Genomic DNA, 21,282 nt, shown 5'->3' on the forward strand with positions numbered 1-21,282 from the left:
TTGTGATCCTGTGTTACATGTGCTGCATGCTCAGGGCGCGTTTACCCGAAGTGACCTAGACCTCCTCTCTGCTGCTGAGGCCCCCACCCCCCCCCGCCTGCCTGATACAAACACAAGAAGTTAGTAATTATTCATTGTACAAAATGAGATAAAACTAATGATACTTTGGATGCTATCAATTCTAAAACATGTCAAGAGAATGGATTTTATTCTGTGGTTTATTATGCTTGGCTTAATATGGCACATATAAATAGTGTTGGTTAAAGGGTTATTATCAATAGTCCACTATTGGCAATATCACTGAAGTGTACACTATATTTAGGACATCTTCATCGCTTTACATTGCCATCAGACAGACCTTAATCTATGCTCTCACTGTCTCAAAAACAGCAATTTATCTGCGGGTGAACCACTGCATCACTCGATTAGTTTGTTTGACACTTCAATTGCTATCGCACCACAGCAGTTGACCGTGCCGTTAACCTGCTTCTCAAAACCGGGGGCGCGATGATCACCTTCTACTGTAGGAGAAATACACACATAAGCGCAATTCTAACCTGAAAAAATGCTGTTTAGGAAACATTTGAAATATCTAGTGTTGATGTGATGGCGTCTTTGAAATGCTTTTGGATATTTCTCAGAAAAAGTTGAAAAAACTCTACTGAAGAGTCAAAGTTGTTGCGTAGGCTGAAAAGTGGGAAATATGTGGGGCTGTCCATCTTTCTGAATGTCAACATGAGATAGCTCAGGTTAACATGCTCAGAGTGTGTGTGTGTGTGTGTGTGTGTGTGTGTAACCCTAACCCGCGCACATGTACGCCTGCAAACAGCCACCCCCCCCCCCCCCCCCCCCTCACTGCATCCAGGGGGATTTATTTGACCCCTTATTGCCAGCGGTGAGCCTGTGGTGGAGATGAAAGCATGCCTTCCCAGTGTGGCCCCAGTTTCTATAGCTATGGACACAGACTCACACTGGTCGGGGACAATAGAGGGGCCCTGCCACTCGCCCCTGCCAGAGCCCTCTCCTCTCCCCACCCCATCCGTCACCGCAATCATATTTTCAAAACAATAACACAGCCGGGGGGGTTGGGGTAGGGGGAGGTGGGCATGATTGAAGTGTGTGCGTGTTTGATCTGTTGGTATGTGTGTGTCTTTTGAAAAGTGTGTGTGCAGGTTATTTTTAGGCACGCGTTTGTTTCATCTGAGTGTGAACATGCTCGTTTGACTTGTGTCTCTCGGTCCGCACATGCAGTCGGGAAGCAACTGTGTGCATGCAACTGTGTGTGTGTGTGTGTGTGTGTGTGTGTGTGTGTGTGCTGTGAGCCGGGCCTTTGATGGCGTGGCCGGAGCGTGCCTAATGTGACTGCTTGCTGGGGTGGGGTGGGATGGGGGGGTGGCAGCGTTGAGCCTCCTGCCCTCGTACTGTCTACCCTGCCGTGGCCCAAGGCTCCCCCTGCAAACTTGAAAGGACCAAAGGAATCCCCCCTAAACCCCCCGACGCCGCCCCCCACATGTTTTCAGAAGGCATGACATCATCCTTTGCACAAAGGGGGCTGGAGCTGGGGTTAATATGGGGGTGTGTGTGTGTGTGTGTGTGTGTGTGTGTGTGTGTGTGTGTGTGTGTGTGTGTGTGTGTGTGTGTGTGTGTGTGTGTGTGTGTGTGTGTGTGTCACAGCTTCTCAAATATCTGATCTTATTTTGTCTTGTTTTCTGAATCCTCCATCCGACTCAAACTACTGACTCCGTTTTGCGTTTCCAAACATTTCTTCCTTTTATTTTGAGCTACCTGAATCCTCCGAGTCCACACACACAAACACACACATCAAGCCAAGTTTTTCTCTTTCTTTTTGAGACCCTTTTATGTCAATGACTAACATGGAGTTGATCCTAAAAGTCTGGGGAAAGAAAATAAATTGCTTTCAGGTTGTTTGCCAGGCGCAGAGCTGAACACAGAATACCCTCGGCTGGCCCGTCCTCTCATCTTTGTCTGCTTTCTTAGATTTACTGGCATCAATGTTGGCTCTCTTCGGACCAAACCTCTGGCTCCTCTGCATGAACCCACATTTCCCTGCACACCCAAGCTGTTGTTTTCCCCCAGTTTCACAACACAGGGTGGGTGAGGGAATTCTGGAGCACTTTCAAACAAATCAGAGAGGTTCATAACTTTGTGAGTGGCTGAAGTTATACATTCGGTTTAACCTCTTTCTATTTCATGTGGCGCTGTTTGGAGGTACCACACATTAGAAAACATGCATCCAGTGGAGAGCTCTTTCTAGGAAGATGATTTGTTGATGATCTCATGTTCCTGTGGTATGGGTACATAATGTGTGGAAAACAAGCAATGGCCTGCTGCACAAACAAGGGATTCAATCAGATTCCATCCAAATGAGGAGACGACATTAAGAAGTTAAATTGTTTCCCTGTCAGTGTCTTGATTAGAAGGTTAAAATGCTCACCTCTGGACAATGGGGGTTGTGGAGGGCAAAGGCTCAGTCAAAGACACCAATGTCATGGCCACTGAGTTGTAAAACACACACACACACACACACACACACACACACACACACACACACACACACACACACACACACACACACACACACACACACACACACACACACACACACACACACACACACACACAAATCAGCATTCACACACTTAAAGGAATGTCTCTTTCCCGAAATAACTATTTGTATATACATTTCTACCCGTGTTACCTTAAATTCCTCAAGCAAATGTACTTATCTTGTACGCCTTCACAGAGAACCAATCTGAAAGTGAAGGCTTTTTGTAAATTCTTGATGAACTGCAGCAAAGAGGGACTGAATTTATCAGAACTGTTACTATTTGCAACACTTCTGCATTATCAGGACTCGCACAGACGTGTAGGAGGCCTGTACGCAAGTATGTGAAAGAGACATTTATATTTTGATAGTGTTGTTGCTGTTATACGCAGCTCTATTTCCTATTATTCATCAAGAAGGTTTATATTTTCTTCAAGGTAAGGCTGGGGGAATAATTGATGTAACAAGGGTCAATTTGTGGGTGAAGTATTCCTTTAAAAAGCTCACACATTTATACAAACTATATACGAATTCCTCACACACATTTCTGGATTAATCTCCGTCCTCTGTGTCACACACTCTCTCTGCTCTTACAAGTGTTGCTTAGAGGTGAGGGCCCGTCTCCCTCGCCTGTTTAATGGGCCGTCCCGTTTGCCAACTGTTCCTTTGAGGGGGCCGGTGCGTCGGGCGTCGGAGCCGGGATTTGGGAGGGAGGGCCGGTGCCGCTGGATCAGACAGATGGAGGGGGGTCCGGCTCCATTCATTTAGCTCCATGAGAACAACAGAGCCCCACTTCAAACAACAAGGACGCAACCTGCTGGCCCCGTCGTCTGCGAGCGCATACGCAGGCATTACGCAAACACACACATGCTGCAACACATGCACGCCTCTGTTCACACACATGTGCTTTTATTAGAACTTTCTCAACTTGTATTTGATTCGTCTTAAATCTACCTCGAGGACATAAAGTCATCACTTCAGGGATGAAGTTGTCACGGTTACTGTTCACACTGCATCTGTAGCTCATCTGCCCGCCTGACACATGCATAGATATACACTACACACATATGAGCAGGGGGCATAAAAACGCAGGCTCCACAGTGCCCTTCTTTTCCGCGGGACTCCCTCCATTGCTACCACCCGGCCCCCCCTCCTGAATTCACTGGCACTTCCAGAAAGCTCCGAGGCGCCAGCGGAGCGGGGCTCATCTCTTGGGAACAATAAAGCCAGATCTTCATAAAAACTTCAAAAAGGCCTCGCCAAGTGTTTTATAGGTGCTTTAAAGGTTTATGGGCCCTGGGGAGGGAGAGAGAGGGAGAGAGAGAGGAGAGAGGAGAGAGAGAGAGAGTGAAAGAGAAATGAGTGATGCAGTAGTGGCAGGCTTCACTTTTCCCACCCACTGCACACACACACGTTTGCAGAAACACACACATGCCAGTGTAGACATACATGTACGCCGCCGCTAATCCGCCAGTAAGTGCAGGGCTGAAATCGACTGGGGGTAAGGGGGCGGTTCATGTGAGGGGGAACAGGTGATCAGTCGTTGCAGAGATGGAAAGGGCCGTAGAGAGGTGTCGGGACACTGAATATCGTAGGGGTCACATCATTTTCCTGAAAGTCTGTATCCAGAATTTCAAGCTTAGGCTCTATCCGACGTTGTTGGATGAGTGTACCCGTTTCTGATTCATGTCAAACAAGTGGAAGGAGGTGTGTGTTTGTAAGGTTATCTGGCCATGTGGGGAACCTCCCTTTGGACCATAATCCCAAATGACCTCAGGAAGGGTCAAGTTGAAGAGCGTGAAGGTGGGGCACTCTGAGATGGAGGAGATTAGCTCACTTCCAAGATGCACTGGTTGCTGTTTTGCGCAGGCGGATCGCTTCAAACTGGAGCACGGCCTCATGTGCAACTAGACTCTTCCTGTTCCAGTTTTTCGGGAGCTTAACAGCCTCTGAATCCCACCTCGCTGCCAGGAAAGGGTGCTGACGAAATCCCCTATCTAATAATTTTCCAAGATGCACAACTTCATTTTGCCACGGTGGATATTTTTGATGAGTCACAAGTCGCAGTGCCTGCTCGCTCCCCTTCTTTTATGAGCATGAATAGCCACTATTCAGGGTGTTTTGGGAATGCTTTCTTTATAGGTATTTAGATATATGCCAGGGTTTATATTTAGCTGGGGTCCTCCTGGAGTCAGAAGGTTTAAAATTAGGAGGTGTCAGAATTCCAGTACAATTCTTAAGTTACTGTCAATAAACGGTAAAGGGCTGCTCTTAAAGGCGTAGTGTGTCAGCATGGGTGCATTATGCCATGATTTGTGTGTGATAAGCTGCTCGGGGGAAGTGTGTGTCAATTTGTCCTGTAATAGTACAAAAGTGTAAATCCTCGACATGGTATACAAATGCATTTGCACATCGGCACATCAAGATTCCTGAGTGCATGCCGGTTGTGTGCACCAATGTGTGTTTGTGCGTGTGTTTGTGCGTCCATCCACAGATTAGTGTTTGTAGGATCTGTTGACAGCGAAGCATGCAGCATTTTATTTGCTCAAGGGCTGAAAAAACACATGGCGCTAGCAAGAGAGCGCTGTGATATGAGCCTGCTGAAAGCAAGCTGGCCAGACAGAGTTTAGGCCTGGGATCACGATTAAATTCAAATATTTTTACGAACTGCGTAATAACACTTGATTCTAAAAGTGATATAAGCATATAGCATAAAAGTAGTTTAGTTTCATTACTTCTACGTTCCAAAAAACTGTCTTTATACAAGTGAGCATCTAGCCTTCTACGGTAAATATGTATGTAAACAGATACATAAGTAAACAAGCTGTGGCATGAATCACGTTTTATTTATAAAGTGTTTGTTTTTTACGTTAAAGTTCAACAGTTCTCCTGGAATGTAATCCCAGAAATGTCTAAAAGCGGTACTTGTTGAGACATTTTTGGTCAATATTTACCTCCACCAAGGAGGTTATGTTTTTGGTTCGGTTTGTTGGTTTGTTTGTCTGTTTGTCAGCAGGAATACCGAAAAACCAGTGGCCTGATTTGAATGAAACTTTGTAAAAGACTAAAGCATTGGCAAGGGAAGAACTCATTACATGTTGGAGTGGATCTGATTAATGGGGTAGATACACGCATTAGCTTTCCCTCATGGGAACGGCCTTGGCAGCGAGCCTTTCTCTTTCGTGAATTCATTCATTCTGACATTACAGAAAGTCATAGGTGGATTTTTATGGAAACGAACGCCTACATCGGGTTCAACTTCTTGCCTTGCTGCAGTGATGTCACAATGTACTTAAACCCCCTGTGACATCACTGCTTGTTGAAGTCAAAGGAAAACACTGATAGTTATCTAAGGTTTTCATTGATTGTGTTTTCTTTAAAAGAGACCAAAACGGGGTTTAGTTAGAGCTGGAACTTTCCCAAAAAAAGGTTGGATTGATTCTCTGAAGGTAAAATTCTTGAACATCTTTTAGGTTGTATTTCAGCAAATAGTCCGATTTTAAAGAGTGGAATCCCCCCTTCGCCAGGGATAAATGAGTAGTTGCTGGTTCTGTTATAAGTGTCATTGTGTTTGATTAAAAAGTACACTTTCACTATATAAGTGAAAGTCTGCCGCTCAGTTATTGTTAATTCAACTTCATGAATTCAGCGGTGGAATGTAATACTTAAGTACAATTTTCAGGTGTTTACCTGAGTAGTACTTCTACTTCACTATATATTTGGATTTGACTTATTACTGCACTACATTTATCTGACAGCTGTAGTTACTTAGATTAGATTCAGATTGTCATTTAATACAAATATAAATAAACTAATAAATAAACACTGACTTAAAATGATAGGTAAACACACGAAGCAGCAGAATATAAAATCATTTCAAACCAACTTTCTTAAGCTGTGATAGTGATGTTATTGCAAACATATTCATAATTACCTGCTCGTTTAATAGTTATGACAGTAAAAAGAGCAATTAAGCATAATGGGTACTTTACTTTTGGTACTTTAACTCTGATACTTGCACTTTTACTCAAGATGTTGAATGCAGGACTCTTCTATTTTCTACTTTTACTTAAGTTAAAGTACTTATTTCATCTCTGAATTAATAGCATAGTAATACGGTAACTGTTTGAGGATAGAAAAACTAGAAGCTATGTATTATTATCCTAAAATAAAATAAGCGTGTAGATATTTAAGTATAGAAACATATCTCATCTTCACAGTACCGCATTGACTCGCTGACGTAATGCACATCACCCTGAAGCTGGTGCGGGGGATGTCAGTATGTCGAGTATTTTCCAAATGTTTAGACTAAACTCTATTCAAACCTGTTACAGAAAAAACTCTCCATCACCGTACGCAATAGTAGCATCATTGTTCATCCCTCGCTGCCATGCCCACCCCTCAGACTGAGATTCTGTCTGCAGCTGCCCTCCATTCACTTTTCATCATGTGGGTGACAAACTCTGATGAGGTCATTGCAATATAGCATCTGTAGGAACAAGTGCCCTCTATTTGTCATTGACTCTCCTTCATATCAGATGAATGAGCAGCTTTTCGGGGGAGGGTATCATTTGTGTTGATGAAATCTGAACTAAGAGAATAAGCCCAGAAGAAAGTGAAATGAACACACTTGAAATTTAAGGTTGTTATGCTCCCTATGGCTGATGAAAATACACCGTGGAGTTTAGAGCAAGCCTCATCTCTCAAACAGGAAGTGTAAATAGGTCAGAATCATGTAATAAATGTTGTTATTACTCACATGAAGGTTAGAAACTTCCTACACTCGTGTGCGGCGATCTGTTAAAAGAGAAGAAACCCTCATAAACAAGCGAGGCTTTTATTTTGTAATATTCATTTATTGTTCAATAAAAATAGATTTAAAAAAAGTGACGTGATGTCTCCTTCATGACTTCGCCCGCTGGATCTGCCAACAGCTCCTTGTAAACATGAGGCTAAACTTTATTTTTCAGCTGGAGAGGGAATTCAACCCCCCCTCTCTCTGTTCCCCCCTTTCAGCTTAATCTCAAGACAGACTCTAACTTCACTGACCTTTGACCTCAGTAGTGATGACAGCCCCACATTCACCTCCTTTCACATTTAGGGCAGATACAGTACATTCATTCCCTGGTCTTCCTTTTGTCTATGTACAATGGGTTCGCTTTTTCTGGTTGTGTGATTTGTTTTTGCAGTTGGCCCTCGTAAAAACCGCCTTTAACAACGAGAATAAAGAAGACATCTAAGCGCTAACACAACAGTTCAAGCCATTTTTAGTAAAACCAATTACAACTTATAACATCGCTTTGTCATAAGACATCTTTATACAGTAGTTACACGTAAACACATCTTAGAAAGTGTGAGGAAACTGTGTAAACACTTTGAGAGACGCCCCCTGTGACAGGAACCTGGAATGCTACAGTGACTGAGGCCGGGTCCGTCCATCGCTCCTCTTCCGGACCTTTCTGGTGCTACATTTGGAAAAGGTTATAATAACGGTGTTGCTCAGCCTGTGGTGAGGAAAAAGTTTTGATCGTATGCTTAAAAACTGTTGGTAAAAAATAAATAAAACAGCCTGCAGTTTGGGAGTTCAATGTAAACGATTTAAAATGAGGAGAGAAATTAAAACTTGGCACAGGTTCCCAAAGAATATCTCAAAAAGGACGATTAGGATTGCTAAGAGGCCTTTTTATCGTGTAGTTATAGTGTTTTGTCCCAAAAGTGCAATGCCGGCATCAGTGTTTTGGAAATATAAATATATGTTGCTCTGCTAACAAACACCGGGCCTCTTAACAACTAGACTCATCCCTTTCACAATAAACCCCCTCTGGGAGACGCTGATGTAGACTGGTGGGCACCGCTTCCTGATGCATCTGGGAATACCACTGAACCAAACACAACAAAAACACTAAACTGGTTAACTTTGAGCACAGCATGGACTACAGTACTTCAGATCTGCACAACTCTGGAAGGTTTGCATGCTTTTTTTACCCGCCCGTCTGTAAGAGAAAACAAAATAAAGTCAAGTATTGCTTTTGTTTTTTCTCTGGGGTGGAAATCCAAATGAGCTGGTTTCGTTTTGTGTTAGCTACACTACGACTGAGTCCACTCTACAGAGGGAGGAGAAGAGCGCCAGGTTCTGAAAGATGCAGCGTCGGCCCTCATCATCCTCCTCCTCCTCCTCCTCCCTTTCGTCCTCCTCCATCTCTCACTCTTCATCAAGCTCATTTTTCATTGCTTGGCTGCTTCGCTACCAGACAGTGAGCCAAAAGCAGTTGAGGGACAGGCTGACGGACCAAATCGTTGAAACCTGTTTGGGCCGTTTAAGATGCCAGCCCTCCCCAACCCTTTGTACTTCACCCTTCCTTCCTGCCCTCGTGGGCCGGGTCCAGCGCCCACATCCCGGGGAGATGTTGCTGGGCGGCTGCAGGCGACAGCTCTTTGGGAATGACACAATGAGAGAGTTCATAGAAAAATCTGTGTCCGCGTGTGGCTGCGACGATGACGCTGCCCAATTCTCTGCTGGCAACGCGCGCCGCCTCGATGTGCCGTCGCCAATCCTGCCAGAAGTCAAAGTGACGCTCCATTAATCCCGTTCACCGTCACAATCTTATCCCAAATTCACTCTGACAGCACTGAAACTATTTTCTCTTTGTTCTATTTTGTTATTGTTCATTTGGTGTCCATATGAGGGGCTTTGAAAAAAAGTTCCGGCATACTTTCACAGAAACAGAAGCTTCTCATATGACAAGCACACAGCAGTAGTATGACATGTTGTAGCTGCAGTTGTGGGACAAAATATCATAGGCCTGTTTGTACAAATGTAACAGTTCCTTCATATTTATACATATTTATCCTCAGAGAGTCTGCACATGGCACAGGGTCTCTCTCCTGGAAGTGTCAGACTGTAGTGGCCCGGCTTTGTTTGAGTGCTAGTGGTGAATACTCCTTTATACGGACGCACAGTTTGCCCCTCAGCCAGGGGTTTTGCAGCTCCAGGGGACAGAAGTCATCCTGAAGCCACTTCTCTCTGTTGTCCACCACCAGCACGAGGCCAAAGTGCTTTAGCTGCTCGGGGCTATAGTACGCACACTGCTTCTGATCGCCTCCGCCGAGCATGCGCCGCGACACCACGTTCATCTCCTGCACCACCAGCTGCACCATCTCCCGCGCCGACGTCCCTGGAGTCACACAGAGCTGCAACACAGGAAGAGAGGATATCATTCTGAGCTACAGCTGGAATATATAAAGATGTTGTATTGTGAAATAAACAGTAGATAGAGTTCGTTTAAATAGCGCTTTTTCAGTCTGTACGACAGAGCACCTTTGCCTAGTCAGCATTCCACCCATTCAGACAGAGGCAGGAATGCAATCAAGGTGCCAACTGCTCAGGGAACATCCCATTGTGAGCAACTTCGGTAAACTATCTAGCCCAAGGATTGAACCCCAACCTTCTGATTGGTAGACGTCTACAGACTAGATGTCCTCTGAGATTTTGGATATCACAAGAGTTGCCATTTCCTGGTTTTTTAGGCTCTATTACAGTAAAGTCAAACATTTTCAGAATTGTTCCAGTAGTCAGTGGGTGAATACTTTGTGTACTTTGTCGTAAACCCTACAATAATCGTAAAGATATCGAGGTATTTGGTGAAAAATATTGTGATGTATGATCATCTCCATATCGCTCAGCCCTATCACGATGTACCTTCACACTGGTCTCCTTCGGCAGGCCTGTGTGATACTGCGGGTACACTTTGAGCGTGGCGTGGCAGCCTTTCCTGAGGGCGGCGGGCGACAGCGAGGAGAGCCTCTGCGTGCCACTGTCCTGCGATAACGTGCGCGCTGGTGGAAGATGCGGTTGGCAGCGCTCAGCTGGGCAGCAGCGGTCCACCGACGAGGGCCGGTGCCATCCCCGCTGCGGCGAGGTGGAGGGGGAGGGGCAAGTGGTGTGATAGGAGTAAGGAAGCTGGGCGGAGGTGGTGGAGGGGAACTCCAGGCTGCTGGTCCTCACGCAGAAGGCCTGCCTCTTCTCCGTGATGTGCAGAAGCTCGATCTGCCGGCTGGGCAGGATGAAGTCGCTGTCGAACAGCTCTTGACCGCCCCGCCGCCTTTCCCCGCCACACCGCCCTCCTCCGCCACACCGCTCGCCGTCCCTCCCGTGCTGCGGCTCGGAGGCCTGGAGGACGTCTGGAGTGGAGTCTCTCAGCGCCCCACTGCCCCGTCCTCCCACTCCGGGACACCCTCCACCTCCCGAACTGCTGCCGTCGCTACGCAGGAAACCGCGAGGCTCCAGCGGCGCTGACGAGGAGAGCGGCGAGGCGGGCAGCAGGTCCAGCTCCCGGGGACTCTGAGCACGGCTGGAGTCGTAGTCGCTGTCGGTGGTGAGAAAGACCTCGGAGGAGCCCTCTTCATCTGATAGACCCACAAAATCTGCAGAAGGGGAGAAGTGTTCATAGTGTGTACGAGCAAATCAGAATCAATGACTTCCTATTTTAATAACACCATCATATCAGGATCCTGACCCGGGTGCCTGTGGCAGGGTTCTGGTGAAGGCATGGGGGAGGGCAGGAAATCGGCCTGAGAGGAGGTGGAGGGAGGTTTCTCAGGGAGGACTTCCTTGGAGAAGTCAATGATCCAGCTGATCGAGATGCCTCCCGTTGGCTGCTTGTAGCGAGCGTACTGCAGGGCGTCCATGATCCACCTTGCATCACGCCACACCTCCTCCATTTCCTGTTGAACCAGGCCATAATAGTTCATCTCAGTAAGGATTATTAACCCATCTCGCATAGAAATACTAGCTTTATAGTTCATAACAAACAAACATTCCAGCTGTTACCTGAATGTGTTCCTGGACCTGCTGGTGTTTCTTCTTAGCAGAGAGGAGCTCAGCCTCAGAGAAGGCCTCCCTTAGGGCCTGCTGGGACATGAGGGACTCCAGCTCCAGCAGCGCAGACACTCTGCAGTACTGGCCGATGAAACTGGGGCAATAGGCATTAAAGTGGACTGTGGGAGAAAGAAGGGAATCCAACAGGAAGAAAGAGGAATGTAAAACGATGTGTCAGTAAATACGGGAGCGTATAGATTTGGAAGCAGCGGCTGGTGTCAAATTTCTTATTTCTGCCAAAAAAATCTGCTATACTGACCCAGTTCAAAGATCTGCAGGGGCAGGGTGAGGAAGCCGGAGCGGGGGGAGTACGGGTTATTCTGACCAGGAACTGTGCACACTTCATCTGAAGGTGGCAGGAGGAGCAGGAAGGACACTTTCTCACCAAACTCCACCACTTCCTGGCTGTAGATACGGAACTCCTGCACCTACACACACAGGTTTGTTTTAATATGTATTCATCGTCCTATTGGTGTAATACTACCTTGATAAAGATAATTCTGCTCCTGTTTATGTTGTAAATGTATAGATTTTGAAGGTAATTTCAGGTTTTATTGAGTCCCTGGTATGGATCACACGCAGCGAGGCCACCATGAACTTTTATTTTGTGGTTAAAGTATGCTGAGAGTCAAACCAGACTCCATTTGTGCAATAAGAAGTAAGAAATATGGCAGCTGCATGGTTTGCTGTAATAAGGGGTTATTGCATATCGCTAATGCACTGTTGGGCTGATTTTGAAGAAGGTCAAGAGTAAAACAATCTTACTGCTAAAGCCATGTTTGTTGTTTTTAAACAACCATCCCTTCTGGAACCTAACCAATTTGAGCTCTGGATTTCATCAGTTATCTATTGATACATATATATTCATGTTCACATTCTTCCAGTCTGTTATGGTAAGCCCTGGCAGTGTGTAGAGTCTGCCAGTAGGAACAGTGGGTGGTGAAAGGTTAAATCGGACAATGATTGCCATTGTGCCGGAATTCGAACCATGTTCTTTTACAGAAATCATGTAGAATTAGTGGTCTAACCAGAGCTGGCTGAATATCCATTGGGATCATTTTCATGGCTTTGAGTTCCTGCCTCTGTGACTTGGCTGGATTTTTTCCTAGGAGTTAAACTGGTTCCATGAAATCAGACGAAAATCGGTTCACACAAAAACACATTTTTTTGGTGTGTGACTCTAACTGCAGAACATTAACTTTTTGGATACAGATTCACAGTTTCAGATGGACTCTGGCAGAAGTCTGACCTGATTGCCAGGGATGTTGATGTGTGCCATCAGGTCCTTGATGGCACTGCGCAGGTCCTGTAAGAGGCGATGGGGAGCGCTCTGTTCTTCGTTGTCCATTTCCAACGCTTCCTCCAGAGAGCTGAGAGCCTGCAGCCACTGCCACTCCTCTCTACAACACACATCAGGAATCTCTGTCATTGTGTTACATGCAACCTCAGCTGTCTGGTCATCCAAAACCAACATTATAGGAATACTTCACCCGCAAAATGATCCTTTGTATATCAATTACTCGACCCGTTAGCTTGAATTCTTGAAGACAACTTTGTTTTTCTTACATCTTCACAGTCAATGAAGAATCGATACACAGAGAGGTAATGTGGGCTGCATTAAACAGCAGCAAAACTTTAACAAAGCATCTGTTTATAAACTCTATAACAACTCCTGCAGTGTAATCAAAGTCTCATTTAACCAGTGGGGTGGTTACTATTCCCAAACCGCAGCATTTCCCAATAACTTGACTGTTTGAAACCCTAATCCTAACCCTAACCCTTACACTGGTTTAATAATTGACATACACATTTTGGAGGATCAGTGTTCCTCAGAATGACATACAGTTTGATCCCCACCTGGACACATTGCTGTTGTCCCGGATTTTGGTGTGACAGAGGACGTTGGGGAGTTTCTGAGGCACCAGCACTCTGATCTGCTCCACTGATGTGCACAGCTTCAGGTAGCCCAGGTACAGTCCGGGGGACAGCACCTTCCTGCTCCGCCTGTGATACGCCAGCTTCTCCTGGGGAGCGCAGGTAGAGAGAGTGAGAGGGGGGACACGTAATCTAGTTTGGTCTCTTTAAATAACCTCACTTTCATCTGAATGATGTGCTCCGCTGTTGTGAGCCCTCATACGGCTTCAGTCTAAAGTTGTTCCAACATGTTTAAAGTGGATGTCAGCACGGCAGAATAGCCCACCAGCACATTTTTATGTATTTCATCATACAATTTGTTCATAACTGGCCACAAAACAAATATTTCAGTGAAATGTGGTTTTGCCAGGGGGTGTCTCCACTATTGTTTTCTAACCACAAGGCCAAAGCAACTCACACTGGAGACAAAACAGCACTGCAACAATGGTATCGAGTTTATCGGGCCACATAGACAAAATCAACTTGTGGTCAGGGTCCAGATTGTGGTTGTTCTGAACAAAACAGCCACAAAGCATTTGTTACAGAACACAAAACAACAACAATTAGAAAGATTACCATCAGCCCATAATGCTGAAAATCAAATGTCACCTTCCAATTTCCAGCGCCCGAATGAGCAGCTCTTAAAGATAAAGTGACTGAGATGATTAACGTTCGCGCCGGGTGGGCACGGATTAAAGATTTTACTTTCAATTTATTTGTTGGCAAGCTTATCCGATATGTGTCTTCACAAAGAAGAGGACAAATGGGAGAGGAGAGTCATGATGATTAATCTGTGTCTAAATAAAGAGTGTCTGCATAAGCAGCACTCATAATTGGAAACACATTGTAAATGACAGTCCTATTGTTTCAGCCTCATGTTTACTGGTTCTCCGCGAATGAGAGTTAAACAAACATTAAAGCGATACCAATAGATAAATGTTTTCCAGCGTTTTTGGGACATTTTGTTGTTGACAAAGTGCATTACACCACGCTGTTTCATCTTGCTAAATCTCCGGGTAACAAAAAAATGCAAAGAATGAGCCTGTTGGAAACCACAACCGCTGCTGACAAACCATTCCAGCAGCCTGTCTCCAAAACAAAAGCAGAAAGCAGTGGCTGCGCCTCTCGTCCTGCAGGACTCACATGGAGCGTGATGAGAAGCATGTCCAGAGCCGTGGGCTCCTCGGGGGACGAGATGGACTTGCGTTGGAGCTGGAGTTTGCAGAGCTGCGTCCAGCGAACCCCATCCAGGTTGGGAGAGGAGCTCATGTCCTTCAGGAGCACCAGCAGGGCGTTACCATGTTTGTCTTTGATTGGCTCAAAATATACCTGACCAAGGTCCTGGGTTCCCAGCATTCCCTGAGGAAAGACATCCGACAATATTTGTACTGCTAGCATTTTTCTGTGTTTTCCAAGCAGAGACGGAAGCAGAGAATGAAGTTTTTCAATATAAACTTTTTCAGAGCATGGGGTCATATTTAAATTATAAAACCAAAGTCCTTTTAGTCTGAGGTACCTGCAGCTGTGAGACAGCCTGCAGCATCTTGAGGCGCGTCTGGAGAGTGCAGGAACAGGACGACTGCGAAGGACTGAGACACTGCTGCAGCCAGGGGATCTCCTCCCATAGATAGGATACCTGGAACATGGGATGGACACATGTATTTAATTTATTCTAAATGAGTAAAGTTATAAGTATTAGTAATAACAACCAATGGATAATGTTATCATTGCTTTACAGTTGTCCATCACTTGTTTGAGAAATTGTTCAAGTTTATGTTTTGTGTTTTTGTCAGTTTTTCCTACCTTGGTAAACCAGAGGAAGTCCTGCATGAGGGAGCTGGAGTAGGAATCTTCGACCTCCACGATAGGAATCTGGTCCTCTGGAGTCACTAACACATTATCATCTCTGTAGAGTATGGATGTCAGGTACAGACCCCTGGAAAGGAACATAAAAAAATGTGTTAGCATAGAAACCCTGCTGCACTGAGGGATGAATATCAAAGTGCGATGTCCCATAACTCTTCTTCTGACATTTTCAATTACAGTGTACCAAATAATGACTGTTATTTTGTCTTGGTTATTTAGCAACTAATAAGTAACATAGTACCTTCACACCAAAATGAAAATGTGTGTAATTTGACAAATAAACACTACATTTAAAACACATTAAATACAATTCCTTTGATATTAAAAGTCTACAGCATGGAGGTAAATTATTTTCATATCTACCTTTTCAAGCTTTTAACAAATTTGCTGGTGGGTTGGAAGAGGTGGCGCAGGCTTTTGGATACCGAGTGCTTCCTACCTTGTTGTGGAGCTTTGCACTGTTCTGTATTGACAGGAAAAGGACAGAGTTAATTCCATATTAACAGAATAAATTAGTCAGATGAATTTAGTAAAGTATTCTGATGCTCTTGCTTTACGCTTTGAGTCAGGCACTTGTGAGAAGCTGGGACATTACTTTGATTGGTTGTCTCATTTTCTTGCTAACACCAATGAATACCTCTGTCCTGACAAACTTTAGAAACATCTCTCCCGGTGACAGGCCGTTACCTAATTGACAACAAACCTGACACGTCCAACAACACGGCCGGAGTGGAATGTTTTTGGACATTTCATGCGCTCCAGTGGCGCGGCACCATTTGACAGTCATGCTGGCTGCCAGCAGCAGACTATGGGCCTTTAGGGAACCACTAGCCCTCCGTTCCCTGAGGGACACTAACTGTGTGTATATGTATGTGTGTGTGTGTGTGTGTGTGTGTGTGTGTGTGTGTGTGTGTGTGTGTGTGTGTGTGTTTACCTGCACATACTAAAGCTGCTGGAGCATGGCGAGTATTGAGCTACAGCCATGTGAGTGGAGCCAAGGAGCTGTAGTAATTTGTGTGTGTGTGTCTGTATGTGTCTTAACCCTTTGCCACTCACTGACAGGGAGGTCAGTTAAGTCTGTGGGGACGTGTTTATTTTTAGTGGGCCTAGAGGGGGTTGGAGGCGAGAGAGGGAGGTGTGTGTGTGTATGTATGTGTGTGTTTGTGTGGGCGCCTGTTGGTGAGATAACGCACCTCCCAACTCATTAGAAACCCTGAGTCCCAAACCCTCCACAGATTCCCTCTCCTCCCCTCCCAGGTGATCGTACTCCAGCCCCAGGCCACTTAAAGTCAATAAATCCCCCCATTCAGGACCTGAAAATAACTAATTTTCTCTTCAGGTGCACGAGTCGAGGTGGAGTAACGAGAAAAAACAGCGCCCCTCGACCCCTCTCACCTCCCCAAATTTCTCTTTTACTCGCGAGTCTGTTCGGCTCTGGGCCCGCTGGCCTCAGCCCGTGTTTGACACTGAGTAAGACAGACAAGTAGGGCTGACTGCTGGGGTGCCTGTGTTAGTCAAGGCCTCTTTCACAGTTTAATTAATAGTGTTTGGACAAGAGGGAGAATGTGGCGTGGGCCGAGAGCCGCGCTGCGCTGGGGGGGGGGGTGCGTACATGGACATGTGCGAGGGAGCGCTGAAAGAGAAAGTGAATATTTGTGTCTGTTTCATGTACATGTGTATCTGTGTGTGCCTGTCTATCTTTATGTGTGTATATGTATGGACAGTAGACAGGACGACTAGCTGGGCTGTGGGGGGGTGGATGTGGAGTTGGGGGGGGGGGCAGCAGTAGTCAGTGTTAATTTATGCCCTCTCCCGACTCCAGCCTAGGACTCGTCTCTTGCAGAAATAACAAACATGACCCCGGGACACGCCACCTCGGCTACCGTGCCTGAACTCTGAAGCTCAATCAGTCGCCGTCTGAAGAACCAAGAGCCACTCAATACTGACTATTATATTGCGTCTCGCCCTATTGCAAATACGGTCTGGCCACAGTGGACAATAGTAAGTGGGCGAGTGTGTTTGGGCGTGTGGGTGTGCTAGAAAAAAAAGAGAGAGACATCTTGCTCAACGCTAAACGCAGTTTGCCGTCATGTAAAAGAGTCAGTGTGGACAGGTTTTGACACTTATGGGAGCAGCTTACAGCCTGCAGTGTTTGGGGATATAAACAGCCTGAGTGTGAGAGAAGTTGATCTGCATTTTGTCACAGAGAGAGAGAGGTATTCAGAAGGAGGAAGGGCTGAGTCATGGAAAGATGTAAAAAGTAGAGGGGGTGTGGGGTCTGTTGAGACAGAGGGGAGGGTATTATTTTTGAGGTGGCATTGCCGTCTTAGTGGGAACGGCCCCCCCGAAGTACTTGTCGTGCCTGAGATTGTAAAGTGTCTGTCAAGGTGAGATGGAACACAGAAATTGGTGATACGGGTTACACCTGCGCGTTCGGCCGTCCATTGCTCACGTTTGTGTTTGTTTAAATTAAGAATATTTATGAAACCTGAACTAGACGGTTGCTGAAAACTCAGATGTGTTTGTTTAAAAGGTGACGGGCGTACTGAAAAGGACAGGCGCTCAGTTTAACGTCAGAAGCTCGGAGCAATTTCACTTCAACTTCTGCTTCAATTGATACCAGAAATAAACTGATCAGAAAGTTGCGTGGTTTCAAGCGCGTGCGTTCAAGAATTTGCTTCATTTTATCACAAAGTTTGAAACGCGAGTCTGGTTTAACATGTGCTCATATGTAGAGTACATCAAGTCACTATCACTACCAGGTTTGAGGCTTTGGGTTTCACCAGGGGTCAGCTATGCAAACCGTTAAAGCGCTCAGATTACGGTTCAGTCTTTTAGGTGAACACGCCCACCAAATCGATCAAAAAGTTGTTGATACCATGGCAGACACAGTGGCGGTGGGCTTCTTTTATCTGTCCCAGTAGCTGGTCCAGTGCCTCCTTCTGGCCTCTCTGACGGGGAGCGCGGCCATCGATATCCCTCCAACCTGCAGGCAGAGGTGAGAGACCATATTAGAAAATCACCATGCAATGTTTTGTGTTTATCGAGAGTCACAGCACTGATTTTAATCTCCATTCAGGTCTCTTAAACTGAGCTTTGTTGTAATGAAGGAAACAAAGTTGTTTAAATGAAGAAGCTTGAAAACATTTATTAAATATGCTAGCGGGCGTAGCTCTATGGATGGCAGTCTCAATCCACCAGTTTGATCCAGTCTGTCTCAACAATTATTGGATGATTCATTACTTGTCCACAGGGCATGAAACATTCTGACTTTAATTTATCATCCTGTCTTCATGAAATGTCAACTATTGGATAGATTGTAATAAAATATGGTACAAACACGCAGAATCCACTTTGTGTTGAATGGTATAAATGTTGTTTATCCCCTTACTTTTCATGGAGCGCTATTATCTAGTCAAAAATGATGTTTGTCCACTTTATGGATAACTGCTAAACATCAGCGTGTGTTACACTAGGGTGACCAGATTTGAGGTGGCGAAAAAGAGGACACTTGCGATTGTTGCACAGAAGTCTAAGTACAGTAGACTTCAATTTAAGTACACGCTTAATGGTCCCATGAAAAACTGTGAAAACCGGACGTTTTCATGAATTTATAAAACCCCCCCGGACGCTCCGGACAGGACATAAAAAGAGGACATGTCCGGGCAAAAGAGGACGTCTGGTCACCCTAGTTACACTGTCATTGTGTTAGCATATTAGCATGCTAATGTTAGCTTTCCGGTCAAAGCTTGCCTTCATTTGATTCAAAGATAAACATGACATAAGAACAAAAAAATAGCACCCAGCGTTGATGAACCTTTGATCCTTTTTTTTGGGTGTGCAAGCCTTGTAATGGTTTTAATATCAACAGGCTGATACTGGGAAAGCATACAGACAGTGCTCACATATTTGAAGTATGTGAACCAGTAGCTATGAACTATGTAGCATTAGCTTTGGTTAGCTGTAAATAAACCAACACGTTCAGTATTGTATGTGCATACAGCTGACACATACATCAGTGGGACTCTTTGTGAGGTTAGTCTGGGGATTTAGAGGGAGTTTAATCATAAATCTGCTTGGGACCCCAACAACTATCAGGCAGACCCCGTTCCCCAGGCTTCCAATAGTAGGAGTGTGAGGTGTGTGAGATGGCTTGCTTCTCAAACAGGTCTTGTGTGTGTACTACAGGAACCAGCACACACCCCAGTGTGAGAAAGCTGTGGTTGGCTGAAAGACACACCTCCTGAGCGCTACTGCTTCTGGCTGCCTGCACATATTTGGGCTCAGAACAGGCAGTGCGCACACAGTCACACACACACACACACACACACACACAGTCACACACACACACACACACACACACACACACACACACACACACACACACACACACACACACAGTCACACACACACAGTCACACGCACACAAACACACACACACACACACACACACACACACACAGTCACACACACACAGTCACACGCACACACACACACACACACACACACACACACACACAGTTATAAAAAGTGTTCTCACGCAAAAGACTGAATGTATGGTTATTGAGAGACAACCTTTATCTCTGACTCTTTCTATTTGTCTTCGTGTTTTTATTCCTGCGTGTTTGCTCAGTCACAATCACAACCCCCCCCCCCACACACACACACACCCTCTTCCCCTTCCCTCCTTATAGATGACCATCTCTGCAGAAACTGATCCTTCTGCCTACAGTGTTAGTAAGCCAGCATCCATGCTTGCTCACTGGAGGATGTGTCAGCGATAACCCGCCCCCCGCCCCTGCCACCATCAACCACCACCCACCCCCTCCACAACTCCCTCTCCTGGAGCCCCCCGGAGGGCGCGTGGGGCTGAAACACGGTGAGCTCTATTCCCGGAAAGGTGCCTGTCCCGACAGGACAAGCGGGCCCTTTAATGGGCGTCCACGGCCCGGTATAAGGCCCCCACTGTTGGGGCCGCGCCGCGTGCTACAGCACAGACATGCAAATATTTCCAGTGGTAGGCCCAAATGGAAAACACAAACACGCAACATCGAAATTAGCTCTGAGAGAGCGAGGGAGGTGGACAGAAGAGAAAAAAAAGAGAGGGAAAGCCCAGTCTCCTAAAATGAAGACACACACACACACACACACACACACACACACACACACACACTTGCTGAATAACACGGTGCGCTGATGAGAACAAACATGTTCATGTGTTGCCCAGATGTGCTCCGAGTGTGCCAACACACCCACACGCACAGCACCTATGTTCACTCTCTCACAGTAGGTGCACAGACTCCTGCACAAATCATCTCATTATTCCACAGACTGACTTTATTTATTTACAAATCAACAAATCCAATAGTATACAGGCAGAACTAAACATTTTAGAGTCCTCAATTTGTCGTTTTTAACTTATTAGAAACAACTAAAATATAGATGGATGGATGGATGGATGGATGGATAGATGATAGATAAATAGATAGATAGATAGATAGATAGATAGATAGATAGATAGATAGATAGATAGATAGATAGATAGATAGATAGATAGATAGATAGATAGATAGATAGATAGATAGATAGATGCATAAAGACAGAGAGGAAGAGAGAGGGCCCTGCAGCTCTGGTGAGTCAGCTCCTCAGCTGTTGCTGCACATGACTTCACGGTTAACTTCTTGGCTGAACTCGTGCAGCATCTTCTGCCAGCCGGCCCCAAACGCCATCCTGAGGCTATGGTTACACACTCTGACGTCCACAGAGGGCATCCCAAAACCCACTCAGCCCGCTGGTCATGGAGGGTCCAGCTGTCAGCACCCCCCCCACCCCAATCCCCCAAACTCCTCCCCAATGATGTCAAAGCAACGTGGTAATGACGTTAGAAGTACTGAATCGATTGATGTTGAAAGTTCCTCTTTATGTGTGGGAAAGCTATGGTGTCATCGTGCAGGACACACACACACACACACACACACACACACACACACACACACACACACACACACACACACACACACACACACATCTTGCGGCTAAGTCCTGTGTGAAAACGACC

At 45.7% G+C, this 21,282-nt stretch overlaps 1 protein-coding gene across 1 annotated transcript in view; it reads right to left on the reverse strand.

The window, feature by feature from the left end:
• Nucleotides 1-7,461: 7,461 nt before the first annotated feature.
• The window catches only part of ankfn1b (ankyrin repeat and fibronectin type III domain containing 1b), a 124,905-nt gene continuing 111,084 nt past the window's right edge, over nucleotides 7,462-21,282 (reverse strand). Inside the window, exons 13-24 of the mRNA XM_063892566.1 lie at nucleotides 18,103-18,210; nucleotides 15,588-15,687; nucleotides 15,162-15,294; nucleotides 14,875-14,994; nucleotides 14,502-14,717; nucleotides 13,302-13,468; nucleotides 12,694-12,844; nucleotides 11,704-11,872; nucleotides 11,397-11,563; nucleotides 11,083-11,290; nucleotides 10,266-10,990; nucleotides 7,462-9,757 (exon numbers count right to left, since the gene is read on the reverse strand). Of these exons, the coding sequence (XP_063748636.1) occupies nucleotides 9,461-9,757; nucleotides 10,266-10,990; nucleotides 11,083-11,290; nucleotides 11,397-11,563; nucleotides 11,704-11,872; nucleotides 12,694-12,844; nucleotides 13,302-13,468; nucleotides 14,502-14,717; nucleotides 14,875-14,994; nucleotides 15,162-15,294; nucleotides 15,588-15,687; nucleotides 18,103-18,210 (2,561 nt within the window). The 3' untranslated portion in view covers nucleotides 7,462-9,460. The remainder of the gene's footprint in view (nucleotides 9,758-10,265; nucleotides 10,991-11,082; nucleotides 11,291-11,396; nucleotides 11,564-11,703; nucleotides 11,873-12,693; nucleotides 12,845-13,301; nucleotides 13,469-14,501; nucleotides 14,718-14,874; nucleotides 14,995-15,161; nucleotides 15,295-15,587; nucleotides 15,688-18,102; nucleotides 18,211-21,282) is intronic.

Source organism: Eleginops maclovinus, chromosome 10 (assembly GCF_036324505.1).
Source record: "Eleginops maclovinus isolate JMC-PN-2008 ecotype Puerto Natales chromosome 10, JC_Emac_rtc_rv5, whole genome shotgun sequence".
NCBI lineage: Eukaryota > Metazoa > Chordata > Actinopteri > Perciformes > Eleginopidae > Eleginops > Eleginops maclovinus.